The sequence below is a fragment of the Podarcis bocagei genome, assembly GCF_964188305.1.
Source record: "Podarcis bocagei genome assembly, chromosome: 8".
In the NCBI taxonomy this organism is placed as follows: domain Eukaryota; kingdom Metazoa; phylum Chordata; class Lepidosauria; order Squamata; family Lacertidae; genus Podarcis; species Podarcis bocagei.
The window spans coordinates 11,890,603-11,912,980 of record NC_138133.1 but is presented as its reverse complement, the minus strand read 5'-3'; the positions used below and the strand labels follow the sequence as shown (position 1 = coordinate 11,912,980).

The following is a 22,378-nucleotide window of genomic DNA, read 5'->3' as shown; positions in this document are numbered from 1 at the left end:
ATTTGTCTCCTCTACTGCTGTTGTGTAGGAGTTTCAGTAGGTGCAGCTTTTATGAAGCCCTAAATTATATGTTGTGCATCTACCAAAACCTTGAGACCATGCACCAATTTCAAATGTTGTAAAACTCCCCATAACTTGTCAAACTTCACATGGTTGGGGAGATAAGGATCTAACCTGGCCGGATCATTTCCCATCCCCGAGTCATAGGAATTGGTTAGTAAGCAGACTTGTTAAAAAAAGAAAAAAATAATTTCAAAATAGATAATTGGCTGAACTCAAAATTAATTAGTTTCTTGATGTTTTAAAACATGGTTGGGTCATAGTTTAACAGCAAAAATTTAACCATGTATAAGTTCTATCAAATCAATGGGCCTTCCTCTCCAGGTAAGTGGAATTAGGATTGTAGCCTAAATTGCCTTGGTCTAAATAAATCTTATGTTCTTCATGATTCTCTGGTTTGGAACACTCGTTTGTTTTGATCATTTGCATGCTTCATGGGCTTATTCCTCCCTACCACATGAATGTCCAAAAAACCATGTTACATCTGTGACCTAACACAAATATTGCAATTTATGATGTGTCCTTGCAGAAACAAAGAAACAGAGGTCAAGATCCCAGCTGACAGACAATGAGTGATCGCTTTGCAGATTTGGCAGCAAAAGTCAACTAAGGTCTGAAGAAAATTGTTACAGCTGTACTGTGTGATATTTGAAAATCACAAAACATATGAAATGATTTGGTACTCTTGCTGAGGCATCCTCATCCCCTCCCTCCTATCTTGAATTACTCCACCCTTTCCCCCACTCCACATATTGCTTTGTGCATGATGACACCCTTTGATTAAAGACTGTGTAAAGCTAGCAAAAAGGTGGAAGCCTATGTTTGCTTGTTTTAAGTCGCATTACAATTATTGGGATTTGGCTGCTCTGGGCTGAATTACAGCCAGTGGACATTGCAATTATGCAGTTATCTAGTCACCTATGATGAGAAGAAACTGCTTTCAGGCCTGGTTCCATTGCTAAGAAGTTGTAGCATTGTGCTACAAGTCCCACCTGTGAACACTTACCGTGATGTAATGGCAGTATAAACTGTGGCCCTATGCTGATCTTAGCCAATGCTATTTTTCACCCAGCATGCACACACACACACACACACACACACACACACACAGAGAGAGAGAGAGAGAGAGAGAGAGAGAGAGAGTGGTACCTCGGGTTAAGTACTTAATTTGTTCCAGAAGTCCGTTCTTAACCTGAAACTGTTCTTAACCTGAAGCACCACTTTAGCTAATGGGGCCTCCTGCTGCTGCTGTGCCGCTGGAGCACAATTTCTGTTCTCATCCAGAAGCAAAGTTCTTAACCTGAAGCACTATTTCTGGGTTAGCGGAGTGTGTAACCTGAAGCGTATGTAACCCGAGGAACCACTGTATATAAGAACATCTTTGGTTTTCGTGTTTTCAGATGATGGTCAGAAAGGTCCAAAGTCGCATCTGGAAATTATTTTACAGATACAGGATTATTAAAAGATGGCAGCAGCCCTGCAGAGTTAAGAATGTTCATATTACCAAACAACAACTACTACTACTACTACATTCAGGTGAGTTCTGAGTAGCTTGGAAGAATGTAAATTCTTGCGGGACTCAAAACATAAAACTTGCATGTATTAACTCAAGTATATTTGCAGGAACATTTGAGAGCCACTTCTTCCTTCCAAGACAGATGGTAGTTTCTTAAATTTGATGAAGCAGTCTGTCAGATAGCCCTGTGGCAGCAGAGGGAGAGGGTAGCTGGATGGGCAACCACAGGAGGGGCTGAGCAGAAATGTGAAGAACTGATTAAGATTTGAAAAATGAAAAACCAAAATTGACAACATTCACAGACGTCTACCTGTAGCAAACTAGAGTTTGCAATTTGAGAAAACCAGCAAACTGGCTTGCACTTGCACACAAATCCCATAATGACCCTGGAAGTTGTGAAGAAGGGTGGGAGACTAGAGTACATGAGGCCAGAGGCCCTTTGGGGCTTGTTCACAGAGCACCCATCCTCTTTTACTAACATAATAGCAGTTTGGGGGGGAATCAGCTCTGCTACTCCTGCTCCACCATTCTATGAATGTCTTTTTATGTCTCTTTGGATGCTAATGTTTCCAGGGGTGCCACATAGGATCTTACTACACGTTTCCTCTTTCATAAAGAGTGGGAGACACAAACATGTCCCTCATTTGTAAAACAAATACTCTCCTCTTCCCACCTAGACCTGCTTCAATAGAACATGAAGGGCATCATGCTAATGATACTGGATTGGGGCTAGCATGTTGAAATACTTGGGAAGAAAACAAGGCTTATGTATTTTGCAGATATGATCATTAACCAAGTCAGCATCTTTTCAAGATTATTAATTACTAACTTGCTGATCCTACAAAAACAGGAAACATGTCATCTTATTTCCCCTAAATTAAATCACCTGCACTCTAAAGCAATTAATCCATTTCTTTATGAGAGTGAAGGTCTGAATCAGCTGACTCAAGACAGCCTTGTGCAAGTTCAAAGTTGAATATATATTGAGCTGGTGATGTCAAAGGAATAAACATGACGTTTAGAAGACATCTGAAGACAGCCAGTGTGGTGTAGTGGTTAAGAGCAATAGACTCGTAATCTGGTGAACCGGGTTCGCTTCCCCGCTCCTCCACATGCAGCTGCTGGGTGACCTTGGGCTAGTCACACTTCTCTGAAGTCTCTGAGCCCCACTCACCTCACAGAGTGTTTGTTGTGGGGGAGGAAGGGAAAGGAGAATGTTAGCCGCTTTGAGACTCCTTCACAATTTCATGAACATAAAGGACACTACTACAGGTAGCATATTATTAACTTTAAAAATCTGTACTTTATGTCAGATAATGTTATGTTATTCCACATTCTCTTAAGTCCTGATTTAAGGTTTCTTTAGCGGACGGAAATCTGCAACTCCAACCATATCTTCCTTGCGTGACCTAAATTACAAGAAAAGGTATTACTTTTCATTATTAATTCCCAAAGAAACTTAATTTCAGTTTACATTCATTCTGTGGTACTTCCTCTCATCCCATTTGGATGCAATTCTAACATGAAAACATTTGCATAAAATAAGAGGAACTCACGGTAATATTTTCAGAGATATGTATAGGGATATTTCTATTCCACAAGCTAGATCCCAAATCTCTATATGTATGTACCTTCTTGTTTAAATTGTGTACATTATCCATAAGCTAGGATACCAGCATTATAATATAACAGCCAAAATAATATATTAATATTACCCTATTAATAAGGTGGGTTATAATGTAGTGAACTGTTAAGGTCATATCATATCCAGCCTTTACTAAAAGAAAGTGTGTATTTGGAGGTGAAAAGTAGTTTGAATATATTTCTCTAAGCATGGCCATAATTATATGATAGATACCACAGTACTGCATAGATGTAATAGTCTAACACCTTGACCCATTGCAAATGTAACAGCCTGCCCCTGGGCTCACACATGGACTCAATTTTCTCTGACATGAGTTTAGAAACTTTCACTATTTTAGATTAACTGTGTGCAGCTTGCCATGTCATCCAAATCCAGACAAATTGGTTAATCTGAACTACAGCTAGGGGAAATGAGCCAACTTCAAGCCATAGTTTGTGAAGCTGGCTTGTTTTCACTAACCATAGTTAAAATTAACCACACAAGAGTTTGGACCACATGCTACGCTATGGTTAATCTAAAAGGGAAGCATACCCAAGTAGGAAAAGACTCCCTGCCTGAAGTGTTTGAGAGCCAAAGCCAATCAGTATAGACAATATTAGATGGCCCAGTAGGACCCAGCTTTCTATGAACCTAAGCTTCCAGTGTCATAATTATCGTCATGCTGGAGGAGTGGATGGGGTGCAGGGAACCTACACAAGCATGGGAGAGGCTAGGCACATTTTCATTACACTGAACCACTGCTTACTGTTAGATCTGACTACAGCCAGTTTCCCAATCTATTAACCATGGTTAAAAGATCAGGACAAAGGCACATTTTCTCCTCTCAACTGCCACATTAATCTCATTATCCCTTCATTTTTCAGCCTAAAGTATTGAGTGGAATTATGTTTGCAACAAGCCTAACCCTAGCTGACTTTAAACAGAATTTGAAACTGGTTTGCAAGCTAGGATTAAAGGTAACCATGGTTAGCATAAGCCTCAGTGCAGATTAATATTTTCCACTCTAATTTAATTCTCAATTTAAAACAGGCAAATATTATTAATATTTTTTAAACTTTTTATTGCTGTTTTAATTTTTCTTTCGGTAACCAAATTCTCAACTCAACTGTACAACCTACATTGTAAGAAGCTGCAAGAAGCAGCTACAGAGGAAACTTCAAAGAGCAATTCTCCTTCAAAACTGGTGAAAAAAATAATGTGTTAATCTGCTCATGAAAACCATAGCTTCAGAAGAACAAATAAAAATAGCCTGCTTGACTAAAATGCAGTTCCAAGCCAAATCTGGATTGTATTACATTCAGACATCCAATTAATACTTACACTTGTTCTTTAAGAGCCTTGAGGAATTTCTCAGTAGATTCCTCCGCTATCTCCTCATCTAAGCTAGCCAAGTAGCTATAGATAAATGCAAAAGTGTCATATGGAATGCGGGCTGCTCCACCTTCTGGATCATTTGTAAGAATTTCACAGGCATGTTTCATAGAACTGAGTAAGGACTGAAAAAGATAAAAGGCAAGCATGCATTAGCAGTCATACGCTACAATAAAGTGAAGTGATGAAAGTACAGAGTGATCTGTGCATAGCCACTGCAAGAGCCGGATCAAACACCAATGATATATTAGCAAAAAGTATGGAAATTGTGTAGAAATTATCATGTGTGATGATGCTGCATGTTTCTAATTTATTGCATCTGCCAGGAAGTCATGGCTAATTGCACAGAGATGTACTGGAAAACTGCACAGAAGCATGTGCCATCACCAGGCTGTAACAATCTACTAGGATTCACATGCTTTTTTCTACATGTTTTCTGATTAATGCATTCATAAAATCTGAAGCACTCCTCAGTTTACTAGTGTAATCCTAAAAGGTGATAGGTAATCTGTTTATAAACCAAAAAGAAACTCAGTATAACATTAAAAAAAATAATTACATCCAGTGCAACTAAACAGGCATAATTGAATGGCACCATGAAATGAATCTGCAGTTCAGGTACACATTACTCCTAATTTCTGCTATGACCTGGTCTCTTAATTTCTACTCAAACTGAAAATTTCAGATAATTTGCTCTTGGTGAATATTAGGAACCAAATAAATGATACTGTTAAGAAACATGTCACCTCTGTAATGAATGATGAATGTGAAACTGTTTCCAAATTTTGAAAAGCAGATTTCCAATACAAAATTTAAAAGTTGAAAAACTGTGAGCTAAGCCATGTCTCAAACTCCAGAGAGAGAGAGAACATAAATATAGGAATCTTGATCTTTCAAAATTCTAAACACTGCAAGCAGGTACACATTATGTTTGACAGGCCTACATACCCCACCAAGAGCGCTACATGCAAGGGCAAAGAACTTCATCCATTCCACTCCTTCTGCAAAATTGCCCAGTCGAAGAAGGTTGCGGAGCTGTTCCATTGGCAAGCACAGGTTTTTCCACTTTCTCTGAAGGTCCGATATTTCCACAGTTTCCTTTTCAGAGAGCTTTAAAAACACATGTACATCATAAATAAACCATAAGAAAACAGCACGAAAAGTTACTTCTAAAAGAACATTAATATTAGATGTTTAAATCATTTTAAAATCTATACAGCATTCTCCCTAGGTTGCGAGCTGTTTAAAAAAAAAAAATTAAAGATGTTTCATAGGAATACTGAGGGCACATTCTGCAAAGACTTTTACCTGTTTATGCAAAATTTTAAGGAGTCCTGGAGTCAGACCAGTGTCATTTTTCTGTGTGGCTACTGGCCTTTCAAGACGGTCCTTCACAGGAAGAGGTTCTCCCTTTGACAAAGCATAGAAATACCTATGATAGCACAAATGCAAAAATATGGTTCAGGTCAAATAAATAAATATTCAAAATCAGTACATGAATTTAAAGGTCAGATGTGTGTAATGGTGGCCCAATAGGCCGTTTCAGGGAGAAAAAGCCATTTCCTGTTAGGGTGGAAGGGAGTAGGGAGACTTTTCCTCCCATAATGCAGGGAAACATGGATTTAAAATCCCATGGGATGAGGCCTTGCAGGTAGAAAACTACTAATGGTAAAATAACTAAGCATCTCTCGCTGCCACAATTCTGCTACCTATTGAGAAACATTTATTTTCTCATTCTTAGAGGCTGTTCAGCTGCCATTGCACACCAAGGCATTAATGTTGTTTAGGCCAAAATGCTCAAGACTGCCAATTTGGTTGGGACTTTGAGTGGACTGCCATTTCTCCATCCTCAGGAACCGTCTTTTTTCAACTCACTGTTTTTATTATCATTTTGTCTAAGCAAGACAGTAACATTCATGAGCCAAACCTGCCAAATTGGCTCATAACCTGCTAAACTGAGCAGGTTTCTGTACACACAAGAGTTCTCTAGCACACCTGCATCTAGCTGGATTGACCTCCCCCTGCATCAGGCAATGCATGGGGAGGTCAGTCCTGATTAGCGCTGGGTTCAGGTGAGTGAGAGTTATTTGCAGGAAGCATTCTTATGCACTGGACCAAGCAAGACTGACTTTCCCACAAAGTACAATCCTGCTTTGCAAAAAAGCTTCAGAAGCTCCTGACAACCAGTTGGCTGTTGGGCACTTTGGAAGTTGTGGAAGGGGGCTTTGCCTGTGCTGCCAGTTCGCCACTCCCACAGAGATGCTATCCAATAGTGATTGTTATGTGAAGACTTCTGGATCAGTGCCATTAGTTTCAGTTTTCTACTCACGCATAAGACCACTGAAGTACATCACGCGGTTGGGTCCTGATAGCAGCCTTGGTAAATTGTTTCATAATATCTGGCAGTTCAGGAGGAACATGGATCTGCTGCGCACAGAACATAACATCTGGAACAGGCATGGTTGTACTAGGTCCAAAACCAGAAAGCTAAGAGAACTAAAAAGAACATTATTCCTAAACAGATGACCCTCAAGACCACTTCCAACTCTACAATTCTATGAAGCTATTTCAAGCTGTCTTACTTTGGATAACGAAGATTTACCTGGATAACTCAAAAGACATGTACTGGCCTTGCCACAACGCCTGATCTTCTTGAACATTGTAGCATCATCATCACTGTTTGTCGATCCTCCCTCCCTGGTCAAAATTCCCCACACATATGTAACAATTTCCCTTTCTAGAACATTTCCTTCAGATTTGTTCTCAGCGCAAAATTTGTATACTAAAGCATCAATACTAAGGCAAAAAGAGACAAAAAGTCACCAAAGGTCAAGAAGCATAGCTAATCAAGTAGATGCTTGTCTTAGGCTGCAATCCTACATATAAAACTCAATCACATGCCTACCTACTTAGGCTGCAATCCTACATATAAAACTCAAATCGCATGCCTACCTACTTGGAAGTAAATCCCACTGAGTTCAATGAGGTGTTAGGCTTGTTGCCATCATCTCTTAGGAATGAATACTATTGAATTCACTGGGAATTGTTTTCAAGCAAACATACCTGAAGTCTGAATTGAAGTGTGTGTGTGTGTGTGTGTGTGTGTGTGTGAGAGAGAGAGAGAGAGAGAGAGAGAGAAGCATGGGGCTATGGGGTACCAGTGAGTGTCAACTACAGGAGCCTAAAGCAGACGGCTGATCCTGAAAATGTCCCTGCTTGTACATGGGGGGGGGGGGATCTGTTCACACATCCAGCAGGCTTTTTAAAATGAGTATGTATGTGTGTCATGGGACGTGGGTGGCGCTGTGGGTTAAACCACTGAGCCTAGGGCTTGCCAATCAGAAGTTTGGCGGTTCAAATCCCTGCGACGGGGTGAGCTCCCGTTGCTCGGTCCCTGCTCCTGCCAACCTAGCAGTTCGAAAGCACGTCAAAGTACAAGTAGATAAATAGGTACTGCTCCGGCGGGAAGGTAAACAGTGTTTCCGTGCGCCGCTCTAGTTCGCCAGAAGCGGCATAGTCATCCTGGCCACATGACCCAGAAGCTGTATGCCGGCTCCCTCGGCCAATAAAGCGAGATGAGCGCCGCAACCCCAGAGTCGGCCACGACTGGACCTAATGGCCAGGGGTCCCTTTACCTTTATGTATGTGTGTAGGTTATGGACTGTTCTCTGCATCTAACATATACTACTTTCAACAACAAAAAAGTGGTAAAAGCTCACCCGTGTACAACTGTGCACTGTACGCGATGGGGCGGGGAGGGCTGTGGATTAATCCTGGCTGTGCAAGAGATTCTGCACACAGGCATAGCCAGGATTTATGTTGGGGGTGGGCAGAACCTCAGTTAGTTAAGGATTTCTGTTGATTTATTTGATTTGGAAGAGGGTCGCTGCCCCCCTTGGCTACTTCCGTGCATATATATATATATATATATATACACACACACACACACACACATACACACACACACACACACACATATATATATATATATATATATATATATATATATATATACACACACACACATATATACACACACACACATATATACACACACACACACACACACATATATACACACACACACACATATATATATATACCCACACCAACAAATTGTGCCCTCAGAGTTTGGGAAAGAGACGGCAGGATTAATACCACAATGAATTATCACAAATGGATATACTGTATATATGCAGTTTTTTGCCTCGCGAGTGCTCCCCCCCCTCCGAGGTTGAAACAGCCCCCGGCGACTCGAGAAGAAGCGGCAGAAGCGGAGGCCATTTACCTCGCCGGGGCTTTTAAACCCCTCGCCCTCCCTCGCGCTCTTTCTCGAAAGGGACGAGGCGGCCCGCCGCCGCCGCCGTTGAGTTGCTATGGCAGCGCGCTCGCGCCTCGCCGTCTCCTAGCAACCGCGAGAACCATAGAGAAGCGCGTGTCGGGGGGGATGGATGTTCGGCGGAACGCCTAGAGCGACACTTGAAAAGACGCGTTCCGCGAGGACGCGAAAGGAGCGGGGGAGAAGGGGGGAAAACTCTATGGTGGAAACCCCTCAGGTGCTTCGCTGTGGGAGCTGGGATAGAAAAGGCCTTCGAGCTTCGGGCCGGAACTGCAGTCTCTGTGTTGATTCGACGTTCTGTGGGCAGGGACGTCGGGGACGCAGGCGCAGTAGGAAGGGAAGGGAAGGTGCGTTTAGGTCGCCCAGCTACCAAGGTGGGTCCTGTTTTGGGGGATTGTGTTCATAGAAGCCGCCTCGAGTCTTGTCAGAGAAAAAAGGCGGGGTATAAATAACGCATAATATAAATACATATATATTAAATATAGCATATTTTATATATTTATAAATAATGTACTATATTATATATTCTCGTATACAGTATATGGCTTTTTAAAAAAAATGGGGTGCATTGGGGCTATTTCAAAAGCATCAATCAGCGCTCTCCCCATTCTTTGGAAGTAAGACAGAGATTCAAGCAGTTGTTCACGTTTTCAATACTACTTTGATCTTTAAGAAGGGCCAGTTTTTTGTTTTAAAAAGTAAATAAAGCACATTTTAGGATCATAGAAAACCTGTTGAGTTGGAAGGGACTCTGAGGAGCATCTATTCTAGTTCAACCTCCTGCAAGGCAGAATAATTATTATTCCAATTATTATTGGACCTGAACATTGCACTTTGATGTGTGTAATCTTCACATTAATGGTGTTCACAGCAGAGACTTGTAACGAGATGCACACTTTTAAAGATCCCAAAACGGTGCCAGAGTTGGGTGGCTAAGGAGAGATTACTGGAGCAAGCCTATGACAGGGCACATAAATTTCCGCACCTCGTAAATCCTGGTTTGCCTTTCAGCTGTCGCTTTTAGGTATGGAATTCTCTGAGGTGCTCACAAAACTCATCCATTCACAAGGATCTCTTGCTTCAAAGAATGGAAAAACTCCAAGCAGAGAAAGGGAGACATAGGCAGGTGTCTCCACTGAAACTAATGGGGACGGCTACTTGCACAGAAGAGACCTGGATTCAGTCAGAATGCAGTGTGTGTCTCAAAACTATGCACTGTGTCTCAAAACTAATCTCTACAGCCTTGAAGACTGGAAACTCGCTCAGACACTCCATGCACCAGGTACTGAGTAATAATGTTCTCGTGGCACCACAGAAAGTTACCATCCTACTTGCACTTGGAATATATATATAGCTGAACAGCTTAATCTGAACACTGTTTTGTTCCTACAGTATTACCTTATATTTTGATTTATTGATAAGATGTCAGTCCCATGCCACTGTTTATGGCTATATAAAAAACCCCTACAAATATCACCTTCCTTTGGCAAGTATTCTTGGGCTTGCAAACTTGGGCTTTTCTTCTTTTTCATTTTAAAGTACGTTTCTAGTCCTTGGAGGCAACAGCGAAACATATAGGAAATGGGTGGTGAGATATGGATCGCAAGTATGAAGAACCCCACATACTTCCTTTCCCATTACAGTGGCACCTCAGGATGCGAACAGGATCCATTCAGGAGCCCCGTTCGCATCCTGAATAGAATGTAAGACGTGATGGTGCGCGTGTCGCGTTTTGCCGCTTCCACGCATGCATGAGCGGGGAAACCCGGAAGTAATGCACTCCGTTACAACCCGAAAGCTCTCAACCTGAAGCACACTGAACCCGAGGTATGACTGTACTAATAGAAGAACAATAAATAAACTTGAAGTGCACTTAATTTGTGTAATTGATACAAGTAAACAGAATCCAGTTTCATGCTGGCAGCCTTTGGTTCTACCCGCTCCACTCCCTTTAGAACAGAATACACACAGCCCTGCTTTGTGCTGCAATAAGATAGCAAGTGTCAAGGCTTTTTCTTAATAAACTTTAATAATCTTTGAAGATCAGGTTGTCCGGGATAAAAACAAAAATTACAAGATACTGCATTTCTGCAAAATGCTACAGGAAAAAGCACAGCATCGCTGGCAATATCCCAGTGGTAAGACTGCTTGGATATTAAAAACAAAAACAAAGACCATCAATGACATAATTGTGCAACCAAACACATGTATTACCAGAAAATGCAGTATTTGGGGGTAAAATATGCTCCTGTACAGAAAAGTACACCATTATAAATATTGAAATGTGTAATATTTGCATGTCCCAGAGGATCAGGCACAAAAGACTCAAAATTAAGATCTTTGTACAGTGAATTAGAAGTGTTTTTGGCCATCTCTCATTACTATGCTCTTTTTATTTGGAATTTTGTGAAATATTTATTTAGAAATAAACCTCGTGTATCAACACATTTTATAGCCCAGAATGTCTAAAATGAGGTGATGCTGCAAAATACCAAAGATGGACCTCTTGTTAGATAGTCCAGTTGGATAGTCCAGTTCATCTTCTATTACACAATTCTACTATTCTACTGGGCATGAGCGTAGATTGTCAGAAATCTTAACCACCGCCTCTGCCCCCCAAACATGGAACCAGAACCGCTCTTGACATATTTCTGCTTTTTCTTTCAAGCACAAAGACATATCCTGAAGACAGTAGACAAATTCCTTGGTAATCTATTCAACACACATAATTAAATATACATGATGTTCAAGGACACAGTCCTGAGTGGCCACACAACTGCATAGCATTAATTTCTCAATACAATAAACCTAAATCAATTTCTCACTGTTTTTGAATAGGATGTTGTGTGTTTTAAGCACACAACTAAACTGTACTTAAAGCTTCGGCATAGTTCCATTTGTCTGTCTCAGAACTATTTACATTAAAAATGCATATCTACCTGCAGAAAATAAGTACACGTATAAAAATATGAGAATTGGTGAACTTGATTTGGGGGGGGGGCCTCTTCCTTAGCGCTATCATTGTAAAGATCAGCTCTTTAGTTTATTTTTGGTTCTCTTTCTGCTGTTGTTAATACTATAAAGGTTTTCTCCCATAGAATCTACAAATTTCCCCCCAAAACCTCTAGCATTACTGCCATGCAAAATTAATGCTAACCATTTCTAGAATTACAGATGTTCATTTTTAATATGATATGGTATAAAGTCCATAGTACAAATTGCAACTTTGGTTGTAAGGAGGTTTCAGGCCACTCAAGAAAAAAGGAGGGTCTTTCGTAACATGTTCCAGCCTTTAAGTTCTCTGCGCTCTTGAATAAACTTGTCAGATAACCTTCTGCGCTATTCTCTAGAAAGTAAATAAATCCTTGTAAGCATTTAAACTGTATAGCTTCAAAGATGTAAAAAGGAAATATTGGCTTATGCATTGGAAATGCATTCTTCCACAAACCTCTCAATTAGCAGATTTAAGTATTCCTGCCACTTAGCTCTAATGAACTTTGATTTAAGTGCTTAGAAATTCATTAAAATTCTGTCTTTCAGTGCCAAGGAATTAATGCCTTCCAGCCAAACAAGCAATGCCAAAACTGCTTGAAGGAGAAAAATTCATCTTGATTTACCAGTTACTGTACAATCTTATAAACTTACACATGGAAAAAGATAATCAGGCAATAGAAAATTTACATCAGCTTTGATGTTATATAAAATGATAAAAAAAATGAAGCTTATGTGTTCTTGCCACAGCCACTTCACTGCTGACTGTAATGGTCATTTTGTTTTTATATTGATGAGCCCCCAGCTTTGCAAAAATTACATTTGGGAAATGGCCAGAGCCACCATAAAAATGCAACTGTTCTCTTTTTCTTTTCTTTTTTTTAAAAAGTGTCTTGCCTCTTGCAGTATTGCTTTGTGGCACATATGTCAACAGAACAGCAGTCCAAAACAAAGTGGCAACTAGATTTAATAAATTAATATTCTTTTAAAGATGTACAATGAACATTCATTTTTAATTCAGGGTATTAGGGTATTGCTATTTACACATTTACAGATCTCAGCGCTGATAACTTCAGAAGTTGCAGGTAAAAGGTGCACAGCCTTGACTGCTTTCTGAACGCCATGAAAAAAGTAAGCCAAAATTAAAAGATAAAAACCCAGTTGAGAGGATTGTTGGGAAGGACACCCAAAGAATGAAGACCAGTCAATGAAAAAGGACACAAAGGCAAGGGAAGATCAAGTAATTCCATGTGAGCGTTTCTATTCTTGTGAAGACTGAGGGGGTGGGGCTTGTGTCCCTTGTTTTCCAGTTTTCCTTTCGTAATTCACAAGTCGCTGCCCAACAAGGTACCTATGATTTAAAAAACAAGCAAACACACCATTATGTTTGGTCATCACATGCCGTTCAAAAAAAAAATAGTGGGCAGAGTAAATGGGGAAGTATTTTATTTAAAATACTTTGCTGGTGGAAAATTTGCTTGCAGTCATTAAGATCCCAATAGCAAGTATATAGAATACATTTTTAAAGCTTCTTATATAAAAGGAATGGACATTCAAAGTACAGAAAGTTATGAATATTTTTATTTTGAACACCTGCTTTATCCCCTTTGCAAATTCCAAATGGGCAGGCCATGGGCATACCAACACGAATCGCTTCACAGAATTTCTGGTTTTGAAGAAAAGCTTTCAGTGTTTCCAGCGGCAGTGACATTATCATCTCTATTTAGACTCAGTAAATCTGATCCAGTAGTCTGTCACCTCACCGTTCATCCCAGATGCTTCAGAAAAGGTTTAAAATACAGTGGTGCCTCGCAAGACGAAATTAATTCGTTCCGCAAGTCTCTTCGTCTTGCGGTTTTTTCGTCTTGCGATGCACGGTTTCCCATAGGAATGCATTGAAAATCAATTAATGCGTTCCTAGGGAAACCGCCTTCAGACCAGGTCCGGGGACAGTCTGTCCCCGGACCTCTTCTGAAGGCTGGGGGGGGGGGACAAGGGCTTTTCTTCCCACCCCCAGCATTTTGAAAAACCCTGGGACAGCGGAGGACTTCTCCGCTGTCCGGGGCAATCTTAAAATGCTGGCGGGCGGCATTTTAAAATCGCCCCGGACAGCGGAGGACTTCTCCGCTGTCCGGGGCGATTTAAAAGCCCCTGGGAAGGCAGGGAGGGGGGACAAAGACTTTCGCCCCCTGCCCGCCTTCAGAAGGTGTTCCCGCCCCCCGCCCCACTTCGGAACAGCTTTCCGAAGTGGGGCGGCTGGGCCAGGTGTCCCCGCCCCCCCCGCCCCACTTCGGAACAGCGTTCCGAAGTGGCGCGGATGGGGCAGCTGTTCCCGCCCCCCTCCCCCCTTCGGAACAGCGTTCCGAAGTGGGGCGGATGGGGCAGCTGTTCCCGCCCCCCTCCCCCCTTCGGAACAGCGTTCCGAAGTGGGGCGGATGGGGCAGCTGTTCCCGCCCCCCCTCCCCACTTCGGAACAGCTTTCCGAAGTGGGGCGGATGGGGCAGCTGTCCCCGCCCCCCTCCCCCCTTCGGAACAGCTTTCCGAAGTGGGGCGGCTGGGCCAGGTGTCCCCGCCCCCCCCCCGCCCCACTTCGGAACAGCTTTCCGAAGTGGGGCGGATGGGGCAGCTGTTCCCGCCCCCCCTCCCCCCTTCGGAACAGCGTTCCGAAGTGGGCCGGATGGGGCAGCTGTTCCCGCCCCCTCCCCCCTTCGGAACAGCGTTCCGAAGTGGGCCGGATGGGGCAGCTGTTCCCGCCCCCCTCCCCCCTTCGGAACAGCGTTCCGAAGTGGGGCGGATGGGGCAGCTGTTCCCGCCCCCTCCCCCCTTCGGAACAGCGTTCCGAAGTGGGGCGGATGGGGCAGCTGTTCCCGCCCCCCCTCCCCCCTTCGGAACAGCTTTCCGAAGTGGGGCGGATGGGGCAGCTGTTCCCGCCCCCCCTCCCCCCTTCGGAACAGCTTTCCGAAGTGGGGCGGATGGGGCAGCTGTTCCCGCCCCCCCTCCCCCCTTCGGAACAGCGTTCCGAAGTGGGGCGGATGGGGCAGCTGTTCCCGCCCCCCTCCCCCCTTCGGAACAGCGTTCCGAAGTGGGGCGGATGGGGCAGCTGTTCCCGCCCCCCCTCCCCCCTTCGGAACAGCGTTCCGAAGTGGGGCGGATGGGGCAGCTGTTCCCGCCCCCCCTCCCCACTTCGGAACAGCTTTCCGAAGTGGGGCGGATGGGGCAGCTGTTCCCGCCCCCCCGCCCCCCTTCGGAACAGCGTTCCGAAGTGGGGCGGCTGGGGCAGATGTTTCCGCCCCCCGCTTCGGAACAGCGTTTTAAAATGCTGGGGGTCGGCAGCGAACGCTCCCGACCCCCAGCATTTTAAAATCTCCCCGGGACAGGGGGAGATTTTAAAATGCTGGGGGTCGGCAGCGAACGCTTCGCTCCCGCCCGCCAGCATTTTAAGATCTCCGGGGCAGGCGGGGGGAAGGCAGGGGGGGGAGCAAAGACTTTTGCCCCCCGCCGGCCTTCAGAAGAGGTCCTCTTCTGAAGGCCGGCTGTGGGCGAAAGTCTTTGCTCCCGACCGCCAGCATTTCCCTATGGGCTTTCGTCTTGCGATGCAAGCCCATAGGGAAATTCGTCTTGCGAAGCGCCTCCAAAACAGAAAACCCTTTCGTCTTGCGGGTTTTCCGTCTTGCGAGGCATTCGTCTTGCGGGGTACCACTGTAACACTTTCATAATGCTCCAAAATCTATCCATCACTTCTAGCTTCCTAAAACTTTAGCATACTAATATTACTGCCCCAGAACTGATGAACTTTACTAATGTAGGTACTCACTTGTCATTTTTAATGTGTTCATAAAGGCGCTTGAACTGACGGACCTGGAAAGATAAGATCCCCATCAAAACCACCACCATGAGCAGAAAAGGATAAATTCGACGTTGCACTAGGTTTTGCATTTCAGGAGTGACACCTGCAAAAAAGTTAACAAGAGCAAATGAGCTAAAGGTTAAAATAAAGGCTTTACATTTCAAATATTGGAACTGGAGCAACCAACAAGCAAAACTCTACCAATATCAACCTCTTGATTCTTGCCTTTCATCTCACCAAGTGATACTGCATTATGCTGCAAGGCTTGTCTCTTTGCTATGGGTGCTCAGGGGCTGCTGGTTTATGTGAAAAGAGAAGAATTTTTCCTGAAACCTCTTCTGCTTACTGGTATTCGGATTTTTGTCAGCAAATAGGCTTCCAGAGTATCAGAACATTTCTGTCTTTGCAAAGCCGAATTCATAGAAGCTGGAGCTAATAAAGTTATGGCCTGTTTAATATCCAGTTGCATGTTTGGTTTATTACCGCGTCACACACCCCACATATTCTCCCTTGGTAGGGACAACCATATTTTATAATGGAAGCTCAGAACATGAACACATTTGTTGTTGCTCAATAAGCCATTCTCCACTACCCTCTAGCAAGCTACTGCCACCTACAGAACAAAATAAGTAATGCAGTGTTTTCTGGGGAAGGACACATTGCTTATCTACAAGGAGAAGCCACTGACTACAGCCACATTGTAAACGCTGTAAAGTCTTCCAACTGGTATTTGTAATTTAGTTGTATGATTAACCTGAATAGCTCTGAAATGGAGAATTCGTAATACAAATAATTCTGAATCAATAATTCAATCTTGAATGCTGTAGCCATGTTTTTATTTGAGTGATTGTAAGCTCATTATGCATGGGATGCGGGTGGTGCTGTGGGTTAAACCAGAGCCTAGGACTTGCCAATCAGAAGGTCGGCGGTTCAAATCCCCGTGACGGGGTGAGCTCCCGTTGCTCGGTCCCACTCAAAGTGCAAGTAGATAAATAGGTACCGCTCCGGCGGGAAGGTAAAAGGTGTTTCCGTGCGCTGCTCTGGTTCACCAGAATTGGCTTAGTCATGCTGGCCACATGACCCGGAAGCTGTACGCCGACTCCCTCGGCCAATAAAGCGAGATGAGCGCCGCAACCCCAGAGTCGGCCACGACTGGACCTAATGGCCAGGGGTCCCTTTACCTTTAAGCTCATTATGTCCTAGATATACCGTATTTTTTGGTGTATAAGACTCTGTTTCCCCCCAATTTTTTTAAGTTTAAAATTGGGGGTCGTCTTATATATGGGGGCATCTTATAGATGGAAAAATACGGTACTTCCAAGGTGACAAATGACGATGGGTGGAATTCAACATCACACTCTTCCAATTCTTCCATCTGCACAAGCATTTCAGCTTGCCAGATGGAACAATCTCCCGTCTCCTCCCCCCATGTGTGGTTCAGGGGTTCTCCTGACACCACCACCCCAAGCCAATTTCAGAAATGCACAGGGTAAGGGGGAAAGGAGCACAGTTGCACAAGCGGAAGCCCTTGTGCAGAGCTCCCACCAACGATGCTGGTTTGGTGAATCCCACTCATTAGGTCTTTTTTCTGAGTAGGGCTGCCCAATATTGCATTGTCCCTGGACTCTAAAATACTAGCTATTTCGTGGTGGTAGCCCTACTCCCCATCTGAATGTTGTTTATGTACAGTGGTGCCTCGCAAGACGAAATTAATTCGTTCCGCGAGTTTTGTCATCTTGTGGTTTTTTTCGTCTTGCGAAGCACGGTGTCGGGAAAGTTTTGGAAAAGCTTCAAAAATCACCAAAGTCTTTAAAAACCTCAAAAAAGGCTACCACACCGTGTTCTATGAGTTGCTCCTCGAAGTCAAGTCGCAACTGTATTAACGGTGTTAAGAAAAAGGAAACAAACTTGCAAGACGTTTCCGTCTTGCGAAGCAAGCCCATAGGGGAAATCGTCTTGCGAAGCAGCTCAAAAAACAAAAAACCCTTTCGTCTAGCGAGTTTTTTGTCTTGCGAGGCATTCATCTTGCGAGGTACCACTGTATTTTGTACAGTTTCTTCTGTATAAATATTCACATATTTAATAGGCTATTTCTGTTTACCTGAAATGATTCTTTTTAGGGTGCTATTTTAGCCACCACCTTCAAATTTAACACATATTTCTATTTCATTTTTAATGACCTAGAAGTACATTTCTTTGAAAACAAAAGCTGGTAATCTCTAAATTTCAGCTAAAGCCTACCAGCTGATAAACAGCTTCAGGATCTATGTGTGGGCCAAAACTATGTAACTCTCCAAATGATGTAACATGATGGTTTTCACTGAAGCTAGCAAACGAAATACTTCTTGAACCTTTGGGCAAGATGCAAAATGTGGTAAATGAAGTACAGCTACCTAATGGACATGCTTGACAGAACACTCATTTGACATTCTAACAAAAGATTTTCCCCGATTCGTATTTTAAGCTGGGACCCACACAATGAAATCTGCATGCCCATCTGCACTTACCTAGTAAAGGTACAATACCAGAAGCTATGATGTAAGGTACACAAAGAGAAAGCAACAGAACTGAGATAACAGGCGCTGCAAGCTTCCGTATTATAAAGTGTAAGTCAATATTCCTAATTCCATTTGCATAAACCTGAAAAAATAAGACCACAGTCAAGATGCATGAAGGACGGCTGCCCGGCCCCTGCCATTAAACGTATTACATACAAAAATCTCCATATTTATGATTAAGAAGGAATGACAGCATTATAGCATTAAAATATTAGCATTAAATGTGGCAGTTAATATTTTAATATCAGCATTAGCATGTAAACGATGGTTTAGTGCTATCTAGATGAGCTGCAGGCTGAAGCAAGCCCAAACAAATTACTGCGCCTGCATATCTCTCCCTCCATGCACAGCCAGGAGCAGTTCTGCAAAAAGTAGTTTCACTTACAAATTAAGGTTGGCTTGCTGCCTCCTACAAACCAGGAATCCTGGCTTACAACAAACTCTATTAGTTTATGAAGCCAGTTTCATAACCCATGAGTTAACTTGTTTTGAAACTTAATACAGTTTGCTGCAAGCCAGGAACTGTATCCCTGGTTCATAGGACTCAGCATTCTTCATTCTTTAAAAGCAAAGCTATTGTTTGCAGACACTTTGCTTGGGCACACTGTATCTCATCCACATAGAGCTAAACCACAGGTGAGTTTCCACGTACAGTGGTACCTCTGGATGCGAATGGGATCCGTTCCGGAGCCCCGTTCGCATCCTGAAGCGAACGTAAGACGCATCTGCGTGGATCACGATTCGCCGCTTCCACGCGTGCACGTGACATCATTTTGAGCGTCTGCGCATGTGCGAGCGGCGAAACCCGGAAGTAACGTGCTCCGTTACATCCGGGTCGCCGCGGAGCGCAACCCAAAAATATTTAAGCTGAAGCGTATTCATCCCAAGGTATGACTGTATCACTAAACAGGTGTTTTAGTATATAAATCAACTAAAGCAGATTTGGGAAGGAGAGGGAGAGGTTTTGTTGCACAGGCAGAAACCTCTGTGCAAATGGGACAACCTGGCTGGACACAACCCATTATTTATGTCCTAATAATCAAGATCATTTTTTCTCCCAATATATAGAAATAAAAATATACTGTAATTAAATGAAAAGCTCAACACAGATAGAAACCCAAAATTGGGGGAGGGGGGACATCTGGGAACAGAGTATGTGTTAGCTGCTGCATCATTTGTTTATATAAATGGGGGGGGGGAATGTACAAGGAAACAGGCATGTGTCTCCAAGGAGCTGTGCATTCTGTATTATGGGCCCAATTCTGTGGAACTCCCAGTTGACGTCAGACAGCTCCTCTTCCTATTGATCATCCAACACCAACTGAAGACGTCTTTTTTTATTCCAGCAGGGATTTTAATTGAAGTCTTATTTTATAGTTTTAACTGACTTTTACCCTTCTGCATTGCACACCATTCAGAGATGACTGTAGTTAAGTAGTATATAAATTGTTCAAATAAAATAAATACACTTTAGTAATTTCAAGTTGTTTTTAAGTCTATAATACGTGCTTCTTGGTACTGTAGATGCCTCCATTATAGTGCATATGTAAAAAAAAAAAGGAAAGTATGTTTTGTACTGTGTGTGCAAGGTTTGGTTATGGCTTATACCATGTGGCCATTAGAAAACCATTGTAAAATTACAATACAGTTGGATTTAACCCATATTGGCATTTCAGTTTTTAAAATGATACAACCAAGGGTACTATATTTTAAAGATGCTATCATAAGGGTGATCTTTTTCACATCTGCCATGTTCAGATGATAATGGCTTAACAGAGGTGAATAAACCGTCCCATAACCAAACCAGGAAATCTACAGATATTTAGTTTCCTGTTATATCTGAAGAAGGAAACTGTGGCTAATGACTGCAGCAAGGCAGAATATGAAGTCATGGTTTCAAGTGGGCTTCTAGCTTATTCCAAAATTGTTTGTCAAAGTTTCCCAGTTCAGACAAAACGGAAATTATAGGTAACTTAAGACTTCCTCAGTTGTTTGCTAGGTTATACTGAGGAACAATGCATCTTATTGAGCCAGGATATGATCATCTGAACAAGGTAACAGTAAAAGCAGAAATAAAACTTAGAAGGTATAGAGACAAGGCATGTTCAACTCATGGAATCAATAAGAAACATCCTTTGGGGGAAAGATTTGATAAAAGTGTGCCTTATATAATAAGAAAGGTTTCTATAGTGTTATTTGTTGCAATTTGTTTAACACTTAATTTGTTTGCTATATTTGCTTTGAAAAAACCTAACCAAAAGTAGCCCTGTAAAATTTACTTACATTTTCTCCCTGCTTTTTCCCTTAACACTAGTGACATCCCTTCTGTGCAAAACCTTTGTCAGCTTTTGTCACATTCTCCTCTGAGTGATAACCCATTGTAAGGTTATGCTTTTGGGGAGTGGGGAGAAATGACAGCTATTTTGTAGCTTCTTGGTCAGGAAAACACAATTCCAAACTGAAAATTCAGTAATACTTTATGGGTATCAAGCCAAAGTCTCCCAAGCGAGAGGACAGATGCTAAGTTTTAGAGGTAGCTAAGGAAGAAGAAAAGAGAATAAACCAGGGATAAGGGACCTAGAGGCCTCCAGATACTATTAGACTCCAACTCCCATCAGCCACAGCCAACATAGCCAAAATGTCAGGGACGGTTCAAGTTGCAGACCAACAAGCTCTGAAAGGCCACAGGTTCCCTAGTATGGGCAATTTAATGGTCTGTATGTTTTGTTTGCCTCCCTTGCACCAAAGAAGCAGTTCTTACCTGTTCAATAACAGTTTTCAGCCACCACTGAGGGCCCATCAGAGTTATGGCAGCAATGATTTTGGCATGCAGAACACCAAGAGCCCAGTCCTAAGTCAAAACGAAAACAATGATTATTTCTATACCATCGTCAATATGCACAGTGATTGTAGAGTAAAAGGGGGCAGGCTCTTACATACACCCCCCAAATTGTTGCCTATAATTTGCTAATGTAGGGAATTTGCTAGTACAAAGGAAGGGGAGGAAAATAGATGCAGGGACATATATGAAATGAATGTGTTATTTTTGTCACACATACTTAAGAGTTAAGTTGTGAATGTCGCTTGATTTTTTATCTTATTTGTATTGTACTGATTTTATGTAAATCACCTTGAATATTTTTTTGTGAAAAGGCAGGAAATATATAAAAATAGCCCTATGTTCACTTTCAGTTTGCTTTCAGTTACAATGAAGCTCACAGTAGTAGTAGTAGTAGTAATAAATAATAATAATAATAATTTATTATTTATACCCCGCCCATCCAGTTTCCCCAGCCAGTTCTAAGGCCACATTCATTAGTTTAATTTCCTGCAAAAGACAACATTTGGAACTATTGAAGTTTTATTCATTCATTCATTCCCCGCCTTTTTCCCTGGCGGAGCTGAGAAGCCTAACTTCTACAACAGCACTCAAAACAAAAAGTACAGAGCTAACCTGCCATGGGTAGAATAGCGGTGTCTGGTCCAGGGGAACTCTCAGAGGAGCAACAATAACCAGCTCAAACAAAAGTCCAAGCAAAAGTGGAACTACACCTGCCAGCAATATAGCAACTATTAATGTCTTCATTATCTAAAAAGTAAGAAGAGAGAGAAAACTTAATTTAGTGACACTTCAAAACCTTGTGGCTGTACTTACACAACATCACAATAAAACGGAGTGCAAAGAGAAACAAATACGCAGAACCAGATTTAGAAAATATTTAGTGGGTCCCCTCTGACAAAATATATCAGAAAAAGCGAAGAGAGTAATGAAGGAAAGGAAGTCTACTTTCCTTCAGCTGGCACATATGAACGAGAGCTCACTAGGGTTCATACCCGGGGTCAGTTGTCAATGCTACAACTCTTCCCCAAAGTGAAGGCAAAGTAAGGACGTTTGTGCTACCGTGTGCTGAGGTCCAGCACTAATACTCTTTGCCAAATTCTCCACTCTAGCTTATGCTCAGAGGACAAGAGTTCAAAGGCAGGTTTGAGAGACCTAGGCTCTTTCCTTCAAGAAATTAAAGAGTGGCTCTGGTCATTCATTACCCTCCAG

At 42.5% G+C, this 22,378-nt stretch overlaps 2 protein-coding genes and 1 long non-coding RNA gene across 3 annotated transcripts in view; 1 reads left to right on the top strand and 2 right to left on the bottom strand.

Moving 5' to 3' along the window:
• Nucleotides 1-2,854: 2,854 nt before the first annotated feature.
• On the bottom strand, nucleotides 2,855-9,011 carry ROPN1L (rhophilin associated tail protein 1 like). Its single transcript, XM_081206657.1, has 6 exons — nucleotides 8,881-9,011; nucleotides 6,922-7,088; nucleotides 5,901-6,024; nucleotides 5,541-5,702; nucleotides 4,542-4,717; nucleotides 2,855-2,985 (listed from the first exon to the last, which is right to left on the bottom strand). Exons 2-6 carry the CDS (start codon nucleotides 7,050-7,052, stop codon nucleotides 2,928-2,930), a joined length of 651 nt encoding a protein of 216 aa, XP_081062783.1. The 5' UTR covers nucleotides 7,053-7,088; nucleotides 8,881-9,011; the 3' UTR covers nucleotides 2,855-2,927.
• Nucleotides 9,012-9,150: 139 nt separating this feature from the next.
• LOC308593945 lies at nucleotides 9,151-15,873 on the top strand. The gene is made up of 3 exons (XR_014011122.1): nucleotides 9,151-9,305; nucleotides 9,943-10,213; nucleotides 15,763-15,873. It is a non-coding gene; the product is annotated as an uncharacterized lncRNA (long non-coding RNA).
• The window catches only part of MARCHF6 (membrane associated ring-CH-type finger 6), a 48,018-nt gene continuing 36,581 nt past the window's right edge, over nucleotides 10,942-22,378 (bottom strand). Inside the window, exons 22-26 of the mRNA XM_081206240.1 lie at nucleotides 21,782-21,916; nucleotides 21,089-21,178; nucleotides 18,277-18,409; nucleotides 15,737-15,872; nucleotides 10,942-13,273 (exon numbers count right to left, since the gene is read on the bottom strand). Coding sequence (XP_081062366.1) covers nucleotides 13,183-13,273; nucleotides 15,737-15,872; nucleotides 18,277-18,409; nucleotides 21,089-21,178; nucleotides 21,782-21,916 — 585 coding nt within the window. The 3' untranslated portion in view covers nucleotides 10,942-13,182. The remainder of the gene's footprint in view (nucleotides 13,274-15,736; nucleotides 15,873-18,276; nucleotides 18,410-21,088; nucleotides 21,179-21,781; nucleotides 21,917-22,378) is intronic.